The following is a 22,809-nucleotide window of genomic DNA, read 5'->3' as shown; positions in this document are numbered from 1 at the left end:
TTAAGATTTTAGATCTACCAGAGACAAGACCAAAATTACAAACACTGGGCCAGAAGGGCTATAACCTTTTCTGAATTCATACTGTAAAAACTTTTAACCAAACCAAAAAAATAAGGGTGGTCCCCACATAGAAAAGTAGACATCTATTCAATCAGTCAACAAATATTTATTATCTACCTTGTGCTCAGGTACTATTCTAGGTGCTGGGGATAAAGCAGCAAACAAGACATGTTTTTGCTTTCATATAGCTTACTCTTCTGGTGGAGAAGAGATAGCCAAAGATGTATATAACTAAGAATTTCATACAGGTGCTTCAGAGAATACTTTAAAAGGGTGAGAAAGAATGGGTGAACAGGGATTGGAAACTCTTTTAGCTGAAATTAAGGTTAGGGAAGGCCTCTCTGAAAAGGAAACACCTGTTCTAAGAAGAAAATTATGAGAAGGAAACAATCATGCAAAATCAAGGGATAAAGTATTAGAAGCAGAGGAAGAACATGTACAGCCAGTTCCACTAACTAGTATGGCTGAGGCTTGGTAAGGGGAGCATAAGTGAGAAAAAGTGGGCAGCAGGCAGGTGTGAAATCATGTAGGGTTCTGAAACCATAGTAAAGACATAGTAAAGACACAAAGTATAATTGGGAACTGCTGGAGAGATTTATGGAGGCAAGTAACATTATATGACTTGGATTTTTAAAAGTTCACTAATCCCTAGGACAGAAAGAGGAGGAAGAATATAGCAAGGTAAGAGTGAAACCAGGACACCGGCTGGGAGACTATTCCCGCAGTTCAGGCAGGAGACACTGGTGGCTTGAACTAGGGTGATAGGGACTAGGACAAAAAAAAGTATAGGAAAGACTGGTTATTTAAGATGATGTGATTATTTCAGAGCTGTCACATATCAAAGAAAGCAACACTTCATTATCCATTTAATTTTTTGTTTCTTCAGGAAAGTTCTACAACATAGGCGATCAGAGAGGCCATGGGGAAGATCACTGCCAGTTTGTGGACTCATTTTTAGATGGACGTACAGGACAGCAACTCACTTCTGATCAGTTACCCACCAAAGAAGGTATGTTTTCTGATCTTCCTCATAAGCAAAAAGGTTTTTCAGATAGAAATGAAGCTGAGGAAAGCAATCAACTTAAAAATAATTCTATGGTATGACTGCTCTAATTATCTGACTAGAAAAAATTAAGACTTTAATATTGGTTTCTCAACTTTTTTCCTTCTCCTTAAGGCTCCATTCCTTGGAGTCAAGGGGAAAAAAAGCTATAAAAGAGTAATGTTTCCCAAAATTAAATCATTCATGTGTTTCCTTTATGGGTTTTGCCATACCTTAAGCATCTCCTGCCTTATTTTTTATTCCCTTAAAAAAATTTTAAAGAAAGTTTTATTACTGCCATAAATGGAAAAAGCAGTATTATTTGCCTTATAAATAATGGTGTAAATCAATACAATTAAAATGGAACAATTCTGAGAAATGACCTCTGTAACTTGCTAAAGACACATTAGCACCAAGCTGGGGAGTGACGATGAAAAAGACTGAAAATTAACTTAATTTAATCCTTGTCCAGATAATGCAGTAAAGGGTAAATTAAATACCCATATTATTCAGGAATCACCAAGAAATTTTTAAAATACTTTTTAAATTATTTGATTACAGATTGTTCAGCAATACTAACCATACTAAAAGATTCTGTGAAGCCATTAATAGGCAATTGAAACTGCTCCCTCCTAGGATCTGGATATTGTATTGTAAATTTTGTTTAGTTCTTTAACACTTTATATTTACAGTGAAATTTTTAAATATTTGGTGTTGGGTCCCCTCTTTTGCATTCCTAACATTTCAGCACTGCATCTTTACTCAGGTTGTCTTCATAGACCACCACTTCATAGACCTTAAGGAGCAGAAAGAACACTTTCACATGCACAGAGAGCTATACTGAGTGTGGTCAATGACACTCAAAAATAAAACAAAAATCCTCTCTGACTCCTACCCTTTTAGCTACTCCTCTCAGACATGACCAACCATCTCATCCTAACTTGGTAAGGGCAGGTATCAGTAGTTTTCTTACACGTCTCGAATTCTAGCCAGCCTCAGGAAAGACAGCCTCTGTTGCTATTTGTTTTCGCAATACCTTGTTTCACCCAGAGTCACCGTTAGCCATTCAATGATACACTGCAATCTATGAACAGTGAAAGCAAAAGTATAATAAATACAGACATATTTAAATTATTTTCCCTCACAGGCTATTTCCGAGCAGTTCGCCAGGAACCTGTCCAATTTGGAGAAATAGGTGGTCAAACCCAAATCAATTATGTCCAGTGGTATGAATGTGGGACCACAATACCTGGAAAATGGTAGATGCTGCATCTATGCTGAAAAGTGCGTTCTATTTTATCCTTGCAAAAAAATAATTAGAAACACTATGGTATTTGCAACCTTCATTTAAAGCTGTTTTGTTTCCTCTGTATAAAAGTTTAAAATCTAATTAATAGCAATGTTAGATATGTTTATTATTAGAAAAGATTGCTGAGACTATTTATCAGGTTTTACAAAGTCATTTTAAGAAAACAACATACTGACATTAACAGAATAACATTTTTGGGGAAGCTGGCTCCCTATTCATGGTATTTTAAGAGATCATTTCTATATTATTTATCACACTGTTGTAATGATGTTTTGAGATACTTTTATGACAAAATTAACATCAAAAAACTTTAATATACTTATTAAAAGATATTTACTTTATGTGTACTCTTCCTACTGATGAGCTAATTCCATAAATCTCTACGTATTTTAACTTATTGGATCAAATTATCTTCAGCATATATATCTGGGAGGAAAAAAGGCCCTAATATTCACATTTACATAAACTTCAATTTTTTAGCATCAGCTGAATAGCTTTTCTGAGAAGCTTAAGCGTTCATACACTTTTTCTAAATGTTTGCAAATTACTGATGACATTGTTTGAATAAGTAACGTCATTTCAGCTGAAAACAGAATTGAGACTTTGTTTCAAAGGATACATTTTGTTCTTTCTCTACCATAAATATATGTTGTAAAGTACTGGATGTACTTTTTTTGTCAAACTATCCCTTTATGCAATTATTTTCATCTTGTTTTTAATGATTTTAATTATGTTGTATGCAGAGACTGAATGTGAAGTCTGAACACAAAAACATAATGCATGATGAGCTCCCTAGTTTCTCGCAGATATTTACTATATATTTATACTTAAGACCTCTATGAATGAATGTATCAGAGAATGTTTTTGTAATGCTGTTCAACTCAAGCTGTAATGAAAACCTGACTCATTTTTGTTAAAAATGGTATTGTTTTCCTTCACAATGGGAAGGGAGCTAGGAATGCTGCATTGTTGCCCTCAGTATGAAAGGACCTTTCCTATGCTTAGCTTTCAACATGCCTCAGTTTTATCAATGTTATCATTTTGTATTTTTCAAATTATAAATTTTACAATAAAGAGAGGTAGTTTTTATTTTTAAGACTAAGTTCTTTATTTATGAATGGCTAAAAAGTATGTAACTTACCTTCATCTCTTAATACTGTATCTACTGTGTTTATATCTTAAGCTACTCATTCACCCTGTGAAGTCTATTTTAGATTTTATTCTAAGCCAATGATTGTTAAACTTTTTTCAGAGAAAGACAGGAAAAAACCAAACAGCACTTAGTTTCTCTGAATAGAAAACTGTAAATTAAAATGAAATGCTTATACTTCATTTTTAAGGGCAAACAGCAAAAACGCCTGAAAAACATGACTATTTCTTGCTTTTTTTCTCATGTGCATTTTTAATGTTAATGACTAAATTACAAGACCACTAATGGGTTCAATCATCTTTATTAGCCTATCAATGTTACATTTTGTACATATTATCTAGTTGTCTTCTTAAGGGATCTACTTTAGTACATCATGTTAATAGTAAAAAGCCAAGTAAGCTGGCTAAACCTCAACCTAACATTTTAATATCCCCTGGACAAGGCAAGCTAGAAAGTCAATCACTTTACACACGTTTAAGAGTAGTGTTCCAAAATAAAGTTAACTAGGAAGCTGCTACATTTTAAAGCAGGGGAGGAAAAAAATTTCACCTTGGTCTTTTTTCATGTTCCAGCAAATTATACTTTCATTTAACAGAAACAATGATATTGATATAAAAAAAATGCTCTGCTTTTTTTAAATTTCTGAACTTCAATACAAATTAAAATAAACTAGTAGTATTGGAGTCTTTGGGGAGGCAAATAGCTAGCAGCTACATTCATCAGTGTAGCTGAGCCTCCTTATCGATAGCCAGGTCCAGGTTGGGTATAGCCCTGACCAAAGGGAAGATGGTTACGAGCATAAGGGTTAGGCCCACTTGGAGGAGGGGTCACGGTACTTCCAGGAGGTGGAGTATAACCTGGTCTTGGTTGATAGGCCCCTGGTTGGCTTGGAGCCATGCCAGGTTGTGAAGTAGGGGCCACAGTATAATTAGTAGGCTGAGAAGTTTGAGTGGTATAAGTTGGTGGAGGATAACTGCTCGCCTGGTACTGCTGTGGCGGTTGAGCAGGCAGTTGTTGAGGTTGACCAGAAAAGGCAGGAGCCGGTGCCTGGGAAGTTGGTTGCTGGCCATATCCCTGGAACTGCTGAGGTTGTTGGGGTCCAGTCTGCTGACTATAGCCTGCTGAAAAGGCAAAATAAGTAACTTATATATCTTAATTTTCTTTTGCTGCATGTTTTCCAGAGAATTAATCTTAATGTTATGGACAAAACTGATGAGAAGTTTAAAAACTTGTTCACAAATATTTATGTAACAAATAGTGTGGTAGATTCCATCATATAGTAAGACCAAAAAGGGTCTCAAAAAGGCATATTCTAGACAATTTTAAATTCTCTAATCTTAAATTGAAGCCACTATATATTTCTTCATTACAACTAATTCTAGACTAAATAATTCCTGAAAGCCAAGATCCTGTTCTAGAATAATCTTTAATACAGTTAGATGCTCAAATGATAAATGTATGAGTTAGTATACTTTCTAAGAATAACAAAAATGCAAAAGCTGAGTAGTCATTAATCTGGTTTTGAGAGGAGGCCTATTTAACACCAGTCCAAATAAGAACACAGTGCAGAATGGTTTTAAATGATACAGTGATGCTATAAATGCATCGTATTGTGCTAATAAGGTGCTTTAAGTTTATTCATACTCCATCAACACTAAGCCATTTAAGAATCAATACTAAGTACCCCTTCTTACAATCCTTAAAAATCTTTTGTATCTTTTTAGATTTATCTGATGCTTTTGCTTTTACAATTTACAATTTGACTTAGCAGTGATAGCATGACACACAAAAAGTATATCATATTGCCCCACAAAAATCAACATCTATATTCATCATTTACTAGGATATAATTTTAAAAAAAGTATGCTTCACTGAAAACTTTATCTCTACCATGAAACACACCTGCAGCTACTTGCAATGAAACCTCTCCATTGACTGGAATCCTGTCAGCATTAAACACCAGATACATAAGAAAATTATTAAAATATGTACAACCCTGAATTAAAAAAAAAAAAAAGGATTGAATGAATTTGAGTATATTCTGAACTCACCTTGAACCTGGGTTCAAAATTTACTCATGAAAGAAACCTTTTTGACATAATCCATGAACAAAACTGGAGAAGGTCAGAGGGAAGTAGCAAACCAACAGTGTCAAAGATAGTCCAGTGCTACCACCACCACTTACAGTCTCCAAGCAGAGTATTTAGTTGACTATTTCCATATCTCCCAATCAAATTCAAGTTAATGGGACTATGGGATCAGAAATACAAACATAATTTGAAAAGAACTAAAATTTACTCAGAATGAAGACCCTGACTGAAATCATCAAGACCAAACTTAATCTTTAATAAGTAAATCACATATCTGATACATTTACCTGTTGTAACATCTAAATACTGAACTGAAATCAATTTGATAAAATCTTGAATGTCATACAAATTTTACAATTTAAAAAAAATTTTAACTTAAAGTAAAAAATTAAGATTTTTTGAGAAATAGGATTCAGCTTTTATACTGCAAAAATGTCTATTCAAATTAAGACTGTGACCAACAATAAAATGCTGCCTTTTCACCCTGGCAACTGAAATTTAAACTGGCTTTTTTTAAACTGAGTGTGGAAGCAACCAGATCCTTGATTATTGCTCAGGAGAGAGGATAACCAGTAAGGGCCAAAGATGCCATTTCATTAGCAGGCTACTAGTCTCTTCGAATGTGAGAATACTTCTATTACATGTCTAGTCTCCATCCCAACACTACCCCTTCCCCTAAAAAACAAAATAAATGAGTAACTTTGGTGAAGAACATCAGAAATTGCAAGAAATGGAAATTCTGTGGTTTATGTGAACAAATGAACTCTCTGGGACAGGAGTTGTATGGTCCACGGAGCCTAAAACATTTACTATCTAGCCCTTTACGGAAAAAGTCTGCCAACCCTTGATCTAGGTCAAAGAATACAGCATGATCTGGAAAGTTCTACAGAGTCAGGAGAACTAGATTCTGGTCTAGCTTCCCCCACTAAAAGGCTGTGTCTTTAAACCCTAACTGACTCATCTATTAAATGAGTGGGATGGGACAAGATCAGTAGTCACAACCCTGGCTACATAACAAAATGATCTGTTATGCTTCTAAAATACTAAAACCTGAGTCCCAGCCCTAATCAAATTCAACAAAATCTCTGTGAGTGAAATCCAGGCATTTGTAACTTTGAAAAAGCTCCCAAAGTGATTCTGAAGCACAATGTGAGTTGAAATCCCCTGGATATGATGATGACTAGGTCTTTTCAACTCTGAAATTCTATTATTTCTACAAATTATGACTTTAATTTTTTAATTTAAAGGACTGCACCCAACAAATAACTTTTCCCCCTAATAGAATCCAAGTTTAAGTTCATTCCACCTATTTATATAATCAAAGCCTAACAGCTACAGATTACATCACTCTACAGCAACCACAATCCTTATAAAACTTCTATGTGTTAAAATATGTCAAACTCCAATTAATGACAGACATTTTTAGGGGCTAGTTCAGGAGCAGCAAACTTTCTTCTGTAAAGAGCCAGATAGCAAATACCTTAGGCTTTGTGAGTCACCCGGTTTCTGCTGCAACTACTCAACTCTGCCACTCTGGTGCCAAAGCACAAGACAACACAGAAAAGAATGGGCATGGATGTGTTTCAACAAAACTTTATTCATGTAAACAGGCAATGGGCCAGCCTGTAGGCTCTAGTTTGCTGACCCCTACTCTAGTAGATACTATGAAACTCCATAAAGTAGAATTTAGACAAGATTCAACTTATATAAATTATTTTTAATTACAGTTGAAATTTTGATACTTAAATTTTTGGCTGTAAAGGAAGAGTTGGACACCTCTCTCTCTCTCTCTAACAAATGTAAAATTATCTGAATTATACCATGATGTTCAAAAGCTATATTATTAAAGAAAGTTATCATATTTAAATATGGATGCTCTTCAGTGGAAAGATGGTGAGACAAAACAAAACACCCAGGGCACCTATTTTTGAAAAAAGAATAGAATTATACACGAATAATAGAATAGAATTTTACACAATTCTATTTGGGGGGCTGAGTTTGGTATTATTACAAAGCAAGATTCAAAAATCTATGTGGCTTAATTTTGTTATTTAACAAGATCACCTTTCCACATATGAGGGAACTATTAATGTTTCTACAGGTACTAAGAGAACCATGGGATTATGTGTTAACATAATGGGGAAAAAAATCTTATGCTTTTTTGGCAGTTCTAAGAAGTAATCTGTCACATTAGTAAGGGATAAACTTTGTATTAAAAACATTTTTATACTCTAAGGTTACTCGATAGTCATCTACTAGGATTATAAACGTTTTATTTGCCTACTGGAAAAGTGAAATGTTCATTTACGATAAAATATTTACATAAAAAAATTAAAATACTTAATACCTACAATGTAAGTATTTCAAATCCAGGAATCAAGAGGAAGAGCTTGAAGTTTAATAAACATAGAAACAGCTCAAGAACCATGAGCCAAGTCCCTTTTGATACCTGCTCACCTGAATACTGAATACCATACTGTTGTGGTGGCTGAGGGGGAGCTTGTGGCTGCTGAGCACCATAGCCGGCCTGCTGCTGGTACTGTTGGTATATCTGACCTGTAAAATAAAGTACAAAGACAAAAGGCAAGTTTTACTTGGCAGAGAGAAATTTTTAAAAGCATGCTCACATTCCCTCCCCATTCAAACAGATACACATACATGAAGAGTAACAATTTAAGAGAATGTGTTTGTTCCCCTTTAAACATCTATGAAGACGAGAAGAAAGAAAAATTTAACAGAGTGACTGCTCTGCTGTGGATTAAGTGCAGAGAACTCCAACTGGGAGTGAACACAAGACTATTTATGTGACATAACACTAGAGATTACCCCTTCATAAACTCCAAAAAAACAAATGTTTTCAAACCCAAATGCCAACAGATAAGCACTGAATAATTCTATGTTCTATAAAAAATCAGGTGAGTAGAAATTAATAGAAATCTAAGACAAGTGACAAACACCACTGACAGCTCCTAAGTTTCCCAAAGCACTATATTTATCATCTTCATGGTTTGGACCTTTATTTGTTATCATGTGAATGGACCCTTTGGTAGCAAGGAACTACACAAAATCCTTTAGCTCCAGACCTCAAAGACACTTTTGGAATTTGACAGCAGTTTGGTTTTCAGCGAATATCTGTCATAGGAATATCCTAGCCAATTATGTGGAGTTTGATAAAGCCTACATGGTTCATCACTGCACTGTTAAACAATGATAGACCTGCTTAACACTGGGCATGTGTTCTTAGAAATGGGAGCCCTACCTGGGGTGAGTAACTTCAGACATTATTATTACCTGTGATTTCCAAACAATTAAGGATTTATTGGTTCATGTCTTTATCATCTTTACTTTTTTTCAGTTGTTCTAATGGTAGATTTAGCTAGCTCTAATGCCTAAAGTAGCAATAAAACTTGGTTTAATATCTAGCTACTATTTAAATCTTTAAAATAGTTGTACGGTAGCTTATTCTTTGAAAAATAGTCAAAGTACATGCCGTGAAGCAAAAGACTATGAAAAAATAGGATACTATGGCAAAAAGTAAGACAACTACTGAAAAAAAGGAAACACACTATGTAGTGCCACTTAAATTGAGGTGCAGTAAGGCAGCTAGTACTCACAGGCTGAGCTCAATCATAGAGCCTATTCTAGTGTACTGGCTGTTGAGCCCTGTGTACTGGCCAGCACTAAATGAAATATGTCTGTATTTCTAGGCAGCGTTATTTCCTAAGCACACAGATGTATGTTTTTTTAATGATAAAAATAAAACAAACTTTTTTTTTTAGGGTATTAATCCTGCCTCTTCACAAACATGACAAAAAATTCGCAAACATTGCTTAAATGCTTTCTTAATGGTTTAGATTTATATAGATAGAACAAAAGGTAGCGCAGAAGTTAACCAAATTTAAACACCTCCTTAATTCTGGATTATGTTTCATATCATAAATTTTAGAATAGAAACTACCATAATTTAAAATATTAAGTAGATACAGAAATATAATCAAAGGGGATAAATATGTACAGCATGTAAAAATGGGTTGGTATACTTCACATTCTTAGAAATTAGAAAGATTAACTCTACAATATAAAAATGGCCTAAGAAAAGGCAATAAACACATGGGGAAAAAAAAAAAAAGTTCAACCGCATCAGCAATCCCTATTTCAGACAAGAAAGATAAACCTGGGGTCATATGTCATAGTTAGTAAGAACCATTGCTGGAACCCAAACGTAACTCCAGAGCTTTACAGTCTACAAAAGTACTTTTGCATATATTATCTCATTTTAATATAAATATTAACTTAGGCATCATTGAAATGGCTGAGATTAATGGTTCATATAGTACACTATTGCCATCAATGACTCTAAGGAACTCATCCTCAAAAAAACAAAATTGTTCTCCTCACTAAAAGCTTAGGGGTACAACTCTTTAAAAACTTTTTGTTTGTTTGTTTTGAACATTTACTATACTGCTCCAAACTCTTTAAATATACAACTTCTGATGTCAAAAGTTTCGAGGTTTGTTACCATCTCTGCAAAGTAGTCCTTTTACTTATTTTAAACACACTTGACTCAAATCCAAAACAGTACTCTCTGTAAAAGCATTCTGAAATTTCAAATAAAAAGTCTCTGTTTAGTCATGTAAAAAAGGGTAAGGGACATTTTCACATACTTGAACTTTTTAGTAACAATTCCATATTGATATACAGGATATATTGGTTAAAATGTATTATTAAAATTAATTTTACCTTTTTTAAATAACTTGTTTAAGATGGCTAATAAAAAAATTTCAAATTACATTTGGCTTCCATTATATTTCTTTTGGATAGCACTGACCTTTACCTCCGGAAGCTAATCATATTGACTGATACCATGTATTAGTAACATTAAGTATACTTTTATAGTGTATGTTATAATGAAAACTAAAGGTAATGGTTTTAGCAAAACATACAATGAAATTAGCACTCTAAAGGAATTAAATGCATGTCAAACTGGTAATGTGATGCCTCTTTGGAAAAAGGAACTTGGTTGCTGAGGGGCAGAGGTGGGAGAGAAATTTTTCACTTTATATCCTTTTATAGCTTTCCAATGTACATATTTGACAATAAATTTTCAAATAAAACAACCCTCTGACAGAATAATTTGAAATATTACTAGTGGGGCCCTAAATTCCATTTCTTTGTACGTCAACAGCAAACATTATCTGGTACAATTATCTTTCCAATTGCTATTCTACAACAGTATACACTGCTTATGGTGGGCTTTTTTAACAGATGGTTTTAGTTCACCTGACATAGTTAGTTAACCCTTATCATATCCAAACTCTGTTTTTGCCTCCCTATTTCAACCTACATCTATTTCTATTCTAATGTGTTTTGGTCTTAGCAGTTACATCTCAATGCAGAGAAAAGAATGTGACTTAAGGTTAGCTGAGAAGATGTTTCAACACCAAGAAATTCTTTGTAAACCATTCATTCATCAGTAAAATGCCACCTGCTAGTTTCTAATGACAAATGTTCATTCAATGGGACAATCTAAAAATATCATCACATGATGACAGGACTCTATTCCAAAAGTGGTCAATTCATTTTAGGCTAAGATTTTTTTTTTAAGTCATTTATGACAGCCTCAACTTGCTTCTGGTGCTGAAATACATCATAACACCACCTGGTCCCTCTATGCACATAGAGCACCACCTGGTGTTTGTTTTATATGAAATGTGTAATTTTAAAGGTCCTAGCAAGGATGGACAATTCACAGAAATTACGTTTTAATACTTGGAAGGAATCCTAGAGATCAGCAAGTACTTTTCAGACATACTCTGCAGAACCCCAAGGGTTTCAATGAAGCACCTCAGGGCCTGCTGCCCTGAGCTTAGGGCCCCTCAATCCCCTTCAACCACAGGAATTACACCTTTATCTTTTAAGTACTGAGCTTTGCAGTTACATTTCAAAAATTCAGGTCTAAAGACCTATTTTGAAATCAGTGGTTTAACCCAATATTCACATTTTTACAGAGAAAGAATATCAAAACACAAACAGACTAAATTACTCATCCAAGGTCACATTGTTTAGAGAAGAAAAGTTTGATTTAAAATACACTTTTTCCACAAGACATACTGCTAACACCACAAAAATATAAAGGGCTACTAATGCTTCCAAAAAACTACACTTAAGTTATGCTCCACAGAAGTTTACATCTATTTTAAAAATCTTTTTAAGTTATAAAAATAATGCAAAGCCATGGGGAGGGGAGAGATTAAATAACACCTAACTATTATGCAAAATAAAGTATGAAGTCCTCCTTCCCAATCCCATTCTCCTATCCATGGGTCACCACTGACTAGTGACTGGTATGAGTCCTTCCTTATCTTTCATCCCGTATTTAAATTCATATAAACACTAGGTTTTACACCTTTCATTAATCAGAAGCATACCTGACATACTGTTCTATGCTTTTTAACCCAAAAACATACAATGTCAATAAATCAAAACTGTTCATAGCTATATACATAGCATGGCTTCACATGTAAGCTGTTTACCATACCATCAATGCTACAATAAGCACTGCTGCACATGCATCTTTCTAAACATGTGCTATGAGCTCTATTTTACCTTCAATCTGACCTGCTTGTGTCTGAGCTCCTGTATATGGTGGCTGCTGTGGCTGAACTCCTGGTGGGTGAGCTGCTGAGGAAGAGGAAGCAATGCTGTCAGGCGTTCCTGAACGGTCTTCTGCAGGAGCACTGGGTGGCCCTGGATGGTCATGAAAAGTCATTTCAGTAACTAATAAAATGCCTTTCTCTTAGAAGGCTCAATTAACATATGTAGTTAAAAAACAAAGACTAAAAATAAAAGTACTATAAGTATACCACAAATGCAGCCTTTCACAGTAAATTTATGTACTTTATTTTTTCCTTTGTGCCAGTCTATTAAGAATCCAAAGCTACAACTGGAACTCCTTCCCTCTAAAGTATGGAGTGCTACATTTCTGAGTCCTAATTCCTCTGGCAAGTTCGTACTCATTTCTACAATGCTCATATCCACTCCCTGCTCCCATGCAATCTATTTAATAGATCAACCAAAAGTACTATTTCATTCTTCAATGGATCTCAACTGCCCATAAATCAAGTTCAATCCTCTAATTTGGAATTGAAGGGTCCAAACATTATTTCTCACAATTCCTCTTCTCACATACCCTCTTCCCTTCAGCTAAACAGACCTACTAATAGCCCTAAATCCCACAATATATCTCATATTTTTTTCTGCCTCCATTTCATTTACTACAATTCCCTTCACCTCTGCTTCATTTTCAGATATCTAAATATAACCAAAAATCTTTAAAACCTAGTTATAATCCCACACTTCTACCAAGCCTTCTTCACCCATAAATACTTTTTCCACTTCTGAACATCTATACAGTCTATTTTATTATGATCCTTACCAATTTCTAACTATATTTCTGAATAGGTCCCATCTCCCCTCTTAGACTATCAGCTCTTTTGGGCAGGCTGTTTTCTGAATCTTTTTGCCTGCCTCACAATGCCTGGTACTCTTAACTTCTAAAACCCAAATTCTTCCAGAATAATGGACAAAGACATGAATACAGAATTTGTTGCAGTTCCAATTCTGGGATGCTCAAAAATGATATCTGAAGTGTAAATAAGCCTTACTCCTTTCAAGTTCTTTTTTGTTTTGGTAACATAGAACAGTGGTTAAAAGCAAAGGTTTGAGAGCCAGACTGCCTAACTTGGAATCCCAGCACTGCCAGTTAGTAAGTGTGTTAATCTCTCTTCGTACCTCAATTTCCTTAAGTGTACAAATGGAACCATTTCCTTCATATGGTTTCTATAAAGGTTACGAGTTAACATATGGCAAGTGCTTATAAAATGATTATCACTTAGAAGGCTCCTTATTAGTACTTGCTATTATTAACAGACTAATTCCTCTGAGGGCAAACCTGTATCATTTACCCAATTGTATCCCCAAGAACATAGCAATGTTAGCAATGTATTAAGGAACATAGTTGGCAGCTGATAGCTCAGGTATTAAAAAGAACCTAAACTAGGCTATTAGTGGTAATGCAAGAGAGATTAATGATTACCAGAGCAAAATGGATGACTATTCCTGTGTACCATAATTTTATTTGTATTTATGTACAAGTAGATACATACATACATACACAACCCTCCCACAAAAGACACGGTATTATTATCCTAAAAAATAAAATTCTTTTGACTCCATTTTTCCCCCTTGCATGTATAGCTTGAGTTAATTTTGGTTATCCTATCTTTGTAATACTTCATCCTTCCTTCCCATTTCCACATCCACTAGGCTAGGGAAATTTTGTTTACTATACCAAATCTGAATAACTATAAAAGTGCCAGGGCTATTTTCCATGGGCTCAGATTTTCCTACTTCAATCCAACTTACAAAGCTACCAAAATAATTTTCTTCAAACAATATGATTCATATTTATATTATTCTGGTATGGCATATACTATATTCAAATCTAAATTTTTAAGTCTGACCTCATATAACTATTCACTCCTCTATTTAGCATTTCCTAAATTCTTAAGTATTAAGTAGCTAGAATATTAACCTCTACTTTCAGTTGCTCTAAAAATGTGTTCTTCATATATATCAATTGTCTGGTATCTTCTTTTGCCAAAAATATAAATCATACTCAAATATTTGTCTCTAAAGAATTTCACAGAATTCCCTTTAGAAAATAATCCCATATATGTTGCAAAGTAAAAGAAAATGAACAGACTCAATCCTGTATTTCCAGTTACTGACAATGGGAGAGTAAACTGGCAAGGAAAACCTACCCACAGGTAACAATGAAAAATCCACACAAAATAGAAAAGAGAACAACTATTTGTGAAACCCCTGGAAGTCAACCAAATGTACACAAAAACCAAAAGAGAGTTTATGCCAAAGGAACTACAGTGGGTAAGAACTTTAAGCCCCAACCCATGCAACTCCAGTGGCACCCTGTTACTGCTTAAGGTGACACAAGACAAACTTCATGAATGGCCAAGCAGTTGGAAATTCAGGGGAGAAATCCCTAAACTGACAGCCACAGAAGGGGTGAAACCTAAAATCTAAGTATAAACTCTACCCCAAACCCTAAAATGTTTATATAGGTGGTGAGGGGGAGGGGGAGGGAGACAGCAAGTGGGCTCAGCAAAAAAAAATAATAAATAAATAAATAAATAAATAAATAAATAAATAAAGCAGAACCAAAGCCAAAAGAACTGAGCAGAAATAACAGCTGCTACTCTCAATAGGGAAGGCAGAGTAAGTAGTTTGAACCCAAGAAGTTAACTACCTGCTAGACCAAAACAAACAATCCTCAAAAGATTCTACAAGAATTCCAAGTCACTACCACATATTAACTACAATGTCAAGTTTTCAACCAAAAATTATCAGACATGTAAAGAAACAGAAAATGTCATCCAAACTGAAAAAGGTAGTCAATATAGGAACTGACTCCAAATAGGTCAAGAAGTTGTGTACAGCAAACATTTCAAAGCAACTATTATATAAAGAATTAAATAAAAATACATTAAAAAAATTAAAGGAAAATATGCTCTTAATGAGTGTAAAGAAAGGGAATCTCAACAGAGAAATGGAAACTACAAAAGAAATCAAATGGAAATTCTAGAGCTGAAAGCACAATAGTGGAAATGAAATCTCAATAGAAAGTTTTAACAGCAGATTAGAGATGGAAGAAAGAATCAGTGAACTTGAAGAGAGATCAACAGACATCATCCAATCTGAAGAACAGAGAAAAAAAGACAGAAGAAAAATGAATAAAACTGCAGAGACCAATGGGATAATATCATGAATTATAACTGGAACTCCAAAAGAAGAGAAGGAAGCAGGAAAAAAATGTTGACAAAATGATGGCCAAAAAAGAAAAAAGTATAGATCACAGTATAGCTGCTATTTTAAGGTTATAAACTTATTCATGTAAAAGCACTTTCTACACCAAAGCAATTTAACCAGAAATCTTATATTATATTTCATTTTCTCTAATTTAAGATCAGAAAATACCTCTCAAATATAATTAAATTCTACAACAAATCAGAAATAACATTATAGAATACCTCATATTTCAACGAAATGCTTTCTGAATTTTACTTTCAATAAAATTTATGTGAACCAAACAATGGTTATCCTTTAAAGAGAAGGGTGCTACTGACTGAAAGACGGCATGAGAAAATTTTCTGGGGTGCTATAAATCATCTACATCTTGATCTAGTTGGTATTAACACATGTATATATGTGTGAAAATTTACTGAACTGAACCCTTAAGATTTGTAAACTTCACCATGTCCAAAATATCCTTCAGTGAAGAAAGGAGGGAGGGAAGGAAGAAGGGAACAAACTAGTGAACTTACCCGAAACCTGGTCATCTGTTAAGCCAAATGCAGACATGACATTTTTATTGATTTCATCTTGGTTTTTCAAGGGATCAAAGGCCGACATACTTGCAGCCATAACCTGAGTAGACTGCTTTCCAGAAGAATCAGAAGCAGCAGGTTTTTCTTCTCTACCATCAACAGTATCTAGAAGAAAGAGTGATAGAAGAATAAATAAGAACTGGCTTTCATTTTATGAATAATCAATAAGGCCTAAAAAATAAAAGATAGGGCAATATAAATACACTTAAATACAGTATGGAATGTTAACAGTATCTCTGATTATCAGATTATAGATGATTTTGCTTTCATCTTTTTACTTGTTTATATCTTTACTTTTAAAATCAGAACAAAAAAAGAAAAAGAAATGCAAGCTAAATAATGTTCTTTTAAAAACTGCTATCTACCTCCTTCCCTAAGAGTTACTAGAGAGGAAAAAAATACAAGCTCTTTAGCATACAGAAAAATATTTTACCTATCATGATGGCCCATGACTGATATCCTAGTAGCAGATACGTAGTGGGCACTTGGGAAATAAGTTATAGGAATTAATGCTTTATCTTAAAAAAGGATAAGAAACATAATTAAAATGCTGATCTCAACTTTTTATGCTTTATTTCTACTGTCTATTGGTCTGATATTAAATTACATGGAAATCTCAAGCCAACCAGAAGTCACACTTAATCCTCTGTAAATAGCACATTAGACATATACTTTCAACATGCTGTATCTTAGCAAATATTTATTACTTATTCAAATACTTAATAAAATACAGATGAAATGATGTGTCACGGATATGCCTAGAAATAATATGGAACAGCAACAAAAGAAAAATAAATGAAACATCATCAAAATTTAAAACATCTATGCATCAAAGGACTTTATCAAGAAAATTAAGGCAACCAACAGTATGGGAGAAAATATCTGGAAACCATGTATCTGATAAGGGTTTAATATCCAGAATATATAAAGAACTCTTACAACTCAAAATAAGACAGACAACCCAATTTTAAAATGAGCAAAAAAAAAAAAAAAAAATACATACAAATGGCCAATAAGCATATGAAAAGATGCTCAACATCATTAGCCGTTAGGGAAATGAAATCAAAGCCACAAGATACCACTTCATACCCACTAGAATAGCTCCATTTAAAAAAAACAAAAAAACAAAAAAAAAACCAGAAAAGAAGGGTTAGAGAGGTTCTGTTCTAAGTATGCGGAACCTTCATATATTGTTGGTGGGAATGTAAAATGGTGCAGCCACTACAGAATACAGTTTGGTGGGACCATAGAAAGTTAAGTATAAAATTATCATATAACCTGGCAATCCCACTGCTAGGTATATATACCCAAAAGAAATGAAAGCACGGACTCGAACAGATATTTGCACACCAGTGTTTGTAGCATTATTAGCAACTGCCAAAAGATAGAAACAACCCAAATGTCCATCGCAATACTGGCTATACTGCTTGGAATTTGTTCAGAAGTCTCATAATATTATAAATTTATTCTACATCAAATGCCCTGATATATATGCAAATGTTGGGCTGTCACCATCTAAGAAGTCTTCTGGGAAAACTGTCAAGTTTCCATCAGATCCTTGATCTAAAACTGGTGCTTTTGTTGGAGGTAGGGTTCAGAATAGGCAACCTGCTTTGACACGCAATATAAGTTTCATCATACAGTGGCCAGAAGGATCTCATTATAGTATTTCAGTAAACCTCTAACATGTTCTGAAATACAAGCAGAACTAGAAATTATTAATCCATCACTAAATATTTGTTGAGCATCTACCATAAACACAATTACACATGATCATAAGGAAGGAAGAAGGAAAATAGGGAAAACTGCGTTTTTAAACTATAACTAAATTAAAGAAAGAAAACCAAAACTCCAAAATTCAAATGGGAATGAAATAAGAATATTATATCACAGAATCTGAAAGTTCTAAGGGATTATACATGCTACCTTTCCATAGTCATCTTCTATTAAATCCCTTATATGCAGCCATCCAGACATTCTCACAATATGGACAGTTCTAAATACTTTGAAACTTACAAGCAAATATAAAAATAACAAAATAAATCAGTTTTTTTTTTTAAGTGCCAACCTAAGAATCTTAAACAAAAGTTAAGGAAAGCAGATTTTTCAAATTTACTTTTAAGCCATAATACATACTTAAATTTCAGTCCATGTTTAAAATACACTTATCTGGCCCCAAAATTATATGCCAGTTTCAAGTTTGTCAATAAATCTTATTTTTTTCTGATATAATTAAAAAGTATGTCACCTGAAATGAAAAAAAAATTAATTTTTCTTTGCATATTTTGATTAAAGATTATGTTTAAAATGAACTTTACAATACCATATTAAGGTACTAATCTAAAATTATTTTTTACTTGAAACTTCTTCATAAACCACACAAAACTCATGAAATGATTTTTAATTCCTAAACAGGTTACATTATCTATCAGGAAGTTCCAGAAGCTGACATGTCATAAACCCAGTAGTCCAAGACAAGTTATAAGAATCACATAGAGAGCACTCTAAAAATGGGATTCCCAAGTCCTACCCTCTAAGTTATCCAATCCAGTAGGTCTATGATGATATCCAGGAATATATACTAATTAAACCTCCCAGTAATCTTGATGAACAAGCCAGGTTTGGCAAAACAAACATAAACAGTAGCACTAAGGGAGGAATAAGAAAGAGTAACATTGAGTTGCTAACCTATTCCTACTGCAAAAGAGCTTAAAAACAAGAAAAAAGTTAAGAGCTGTGTGCCAGGTTTGATGTATTATGTCCTCCAGAACGCCATTATCTTTGATGCAATCTTGTTTGGGCAGACATTAGTGGTTGATTAGATTTTGGAATCCTTTCAGTGTTTCCATGGAGATGTGACTCAGTCAACCATGGACAAGACCTTTGGTTGGATAATTTTCATGGAGGTGTTGCCCCACCCATTCAGGGTGGGTCTGAATAGAACTACTGGAGCACTATATAAGCTCAGACAGGAGGAGCAAGCTTGCTACAGCCAAGGAGGACACTTTGAAGAACGCACTGGAACTGACTGAGGAGCTTCAGCTTACAGAGACATTTTGGAGTTAGCCTTTGAAAGCAGACTTTTGCTATGGAGAAGCTAAGAAGAGGACAAACACTCCAAGAGCAACTAAGAGTGACGTTTTTGAGGAACTGCAGCCTAGAGAGGAACATCCTAGGAGAAAGCCATTTTGAAACCAGAACTCCGGAGCAGATGCCGGCCACATGCCTTCCCAGCTAACACAGGTTTTCCAGACACCATTGGCCATCCTCCAGTAAAGGTACCCGATTGATGATGTGTTACCTTGGACACTTTATGGCCTTAAGACTGTAACTGTGTAACCAAATAAACCCCCTTATATAAGAGTCAATCCATTTCTGGTGTTTTGCTTTCCAGCAGCATTAGCAAACTAGAACAAGCTGCAAAAAAAGGTAAGAATAATAAATCAAAATAAAATGGATTCACAGCCTACCATTTTCAGGAATACTGGTGCAAGGTCCTGGTTCTCCAGGTGGTTCCAAGCTATCCAATAAGCGATTAATTTTATTTCGAAGTTCTATTAGTTCTCGACGGAGATATTTCACCTGGCTTGATTCGAGGGGCCTTGGTTGGCCATTAACTGGAATAAAAGTATTAATTTGCTTAAAATTAGGAGATGTTCTTGAATAAGGAATAAACATGGACTAAGGCAAAATAAACTTCCTTTAAAAAAGTGCAACAAAATCAAGATACTTACTGATGTTCGAAAGGAAACGATTGTTAATTGCTAATAACTTACTTTTTGGAAAAAGGAAACATTCAGTCTTTACTTATGCTAGACTTAAGGCCTATGGCTGCATTGGTATAAAAGGTTTATATTAGAAGAATTTATTCTAATATAAATTAAAACCTACAGAAAAGTTTAATTTGTTAAAATAAAAATTTCATACCACCAACAAGCTTTTATTTCACACCCCTCTTTTACAGTCTTGAAATAATACAATAAGCACTTTATTGTACACATATTAAAATATACAGTATGAATGAAAAGTCTGTTGTCCCTCTTGCCTACTTCTGACTTAAAAAAAATGCTAACTAAAATGGGTGACTGAAAAAATAACAAAAAATCATATGCAGAACTTAATGAATCTATGTTACCACTGTCCTTCCAAAGTAGTTCTTTCCAAAGGCAGTCTAAAGCCACAAAAAAGCCAGAAACTACTCAATAATGACTTGGTTTTTTTAAAAGAGGCAACATTACTTCATTTAACTATCCATTTTGTCCAGATGACTTTCAGCTGACTGAAAAAAAAAAAAAAATGAAAACCATCATCCGGCAATACGGCGATAAAGACTGTCACTACTGAGGTTATTTAAAAAAATAAATAAATAATAATGACATGAGGCTCTGAATGCAAACGCCAAGACAGGTGTTTGAAAACTAAACTGAACTAAACTAAAACGCTTCATTGCATTGCCAGTATACACATATATACAAACTCCTGAGGCACCTAATTAGAAAAGAACATCTATTTGAAAAGAAAGGTTCAGGGAGGTTTTTTAATTGTTAAGTAAGTTTAAAATGTCAAACCACTAATATAAACATTTAAAAGCCAAAACACAAGTATTTTACATACTCCCTCTAATTATGCGGAAGTTCAATGCAATCTCCTACCTACATCAATTATTTATTGGTTTTTCCTGGTATCACTAGTTTTCCATAAAAAGAGAAAGCAACTCTTCACGGCCAGGAACTGGCTTGGTACTGAAAGATAGGCCTACCATTGTAGAAGCTGGCCTAGCACTCACAACTCACAAGTAGGCCTTGATGTTCTCTTGAACATAAATAATTTCAAAGAACACCAACATCAAACAAGGCCATTCTGTGACCATGCTGGATCAAGACAATCTTGACACTGATAATCATGTCAAATGTCAGACAAAAACAAACCTCACAGAAACACAAAAATGACCAAGCATCCCTCTATCCTGCTTGTGGGACAGTTGCTTCTTTACCAATTGTAGCTTTAGCCTTATTTCATTCCTCCTCCTGCCTTCCAGGTAAGACTTAGTAAGAGACCCACTCACAGAATCACTTCTACTTTCTGACAGCATCCAATCCAGAGCAAAGTCTCACTACCTTAAACTTTCTCCAAAATCACTTACCACAAGCTCAGCCCAATTAAAAAAAAAAAAAAAAAAAATCCTTTCTAACACTCTCTTACTGAGATACCCTGTGGTTCTCCACAGTGTTCCTCTCCCTCATTGTAATGAGTCAAGAAACCCAATTCAACTACAGGTACGTTCCTGTTGGTATCTGACCAGGGCACATTGACATATCTTACCAGAACTTTTAAGAACACTGCATTTATATCCCTAAATTGGCTTATTATCTACTGTCATTTACTTAGTGGTTTTAGGAGTACCATGCTTCAAATAATACACAATTAAAAGTTTAAATTCCCTAAACTACAATTACTTATTTTCACTAGTGTGACTGTAACTTCTTGACTTTACTGAAATATTTTAAGCACACATTAAACACCCATGTACCCTCAAACCATCTTTGTTAAATCTGAACTGTTTCCATCTTTGCTCCTAATCACCAAGAAATAAAATAATACACATAATTAAATCTCCCTTGCTACTTCTCCTCAAAACCTATTTCTCTTCCTTATGATTTTAAGTTTTATACATTTGTTCTATAACAGTCTTGCCTTTCTATATTTATTCCCAAAATCTTTTTATTATAATTGGTATTTTAGTTACATTTTATAATTTTGTTAGGGCATACAGCAATTGTTCTATGTATACAGATCTTACACTCAGCAATCTTGATCACTCTTTTATAGGTTCTAAATGTTTTGTGCATGTTTCAGCTTTTCTATAAGGGCAATCATCTTCTAAGAATAAGGACAGTTTGGTTTCTTCCTTTCTGATCCTTAATCCTTCAATTTTTCTTCTCTTCCTACCTAGCTAGGCCATCCCCAAATACCCTTTTGAGGGAAAAAAAATTAGTAATAGAGGTTACCCTTGCCTCTTTCAAAGAATGATTCTAAGATTCCAGTATTGTGTATACTGTTTACTGTAAGCTTCTGATAGATGCCCATGTGAGGTTAAAAATTTCCCTTCTACTTCTAGTTTGCTATGACTTTTCACCATGATTGGGATATGAACGTTTTTCTTTTTCTATGGAGAGGATGGTTCCATTTTTCTTTCACATGTTACAAGGAAAGTAATATTAATAGATTTTCTAATATTAAGCCAATCTTGTACTCCTAGTATAAATAGTCTTGCTGGTGATATATTTTACTATTCACTGCTGAATTTGATTTGTTAATATTATTTAGTATTTTTGCATCTATGTTCATAAGTGAGACTGACCTGAAGTTTTCCTTGTCTGGTTTTGGTGTTAAGGTTATATTAAGCTCAGAAAATGAGTTAGTGTTTATTCCTTCTTTGCCTATGATCTAGAATAGTTTGTATAATTTGGGATCATCTGTTCCTCAAATTTTTGGTAGTATAATTGGTTCAATTTCATTAATGTTAATTTGTACAATCAAATCTTCTGTTTAAATACTTAGTACATTAAATTTATTTACAAAACTGTCCATGTTATGAGTTCAAAATGAAATAAAGTTGTCCACAACATTACTATAAATTTTTAAATTTTCTACTGTATTTGTAGTTATGCCTCTTTTCATTCCTAACATTGTTT

General features: G+C 34.1%; 2 protein-coding genes across 33 annotated transcripts in view; one reads left to right on the top strand and one right to left on the bottom strand.

Moving 5' to 3' along the window:
* LOC119532323 (ABI family member 3 binding protein) overlaps positions 1-3,507 on the top strand; it is a 277,976-nt gene extending 274,469 nt beyond the window's left edge. For all 28 annotated transcript variants that reach the window (XM_037834649.1, XM_037834668.1, XM_037834802.1 and 25 more), the window contains 2 exons: positions 947-1,069; positions 2,250-3,507. In XM_037834649.1, the coding sequence (XP_037690577.1) occupies positions 947-1,069; positions 2,250-2,365 (239 nt within the window). In that variant the 3' untranslated portion in view covers positions 2,366-3,507. The remainder of the gene's footprint in view (positions 1-946; positions 1,070-2,249) is intronic.
* Positions 3,508-3,843: 336 nt separating this feature from the next.
* TFG (trafficking from ER to golgi regulator) overlaps positions 3,844-22,809 on the bottom strand; it is a 35,358-nt gene continuing 16,392 nt past the window's right edge. Inside the window, exons 3-7 of one of the 5 annotated variants that reach the window (XM_037834820.1) lie at positions 19,585-19,731; positions 16,052-16,219; positions 12,258-12,398; positions 8,109-8,207; positions 3,844-4,682 (exon numbers count right to left, since the gene is read on the bottom strand). In XM_037834820.1, coding sequence (XP_037690748.1) covers positions 4,300-4,682; positions 8,109-8,207; positions 12,258-12,398; positions 16,052-16,219; positions 19,585-19,731 — 938 coding nt within the window. In that variant the 3' untranslated portion in view covers positions 3,844-4,299. The remainder of the gene's footprint in view (positions 4,683-8,108; positions 8,208-12,257; positions 12,399-16,051; positions 16,220-19,584; positions 19,732-22,809) is intronic. The other 4 variants (XM_037834830.1, XM_037834841.1, XM_037834816.1 and 1 more) reach the window with 4 other exon arrangements.

The sequence above is a fragment of the Choloepus didactylus genome, chromosome 1, assembly GCF_015220235.1.
Source record: "Choloepus didactylus isolate mChoDid1 chromosome 1, mChoDid1.pri, whole genome shotgun sequence".
Taxonomy (NCBI): domain Eukaryota; kingdom Metazoa; phylum Chordata; class Mammalia; order Pilosa; family Megalonychidae; genus Choloepus; species Choloepus didactylus.
This window is presented reverse-complemented; position numbering and strand designations above follow the sequence as displayed.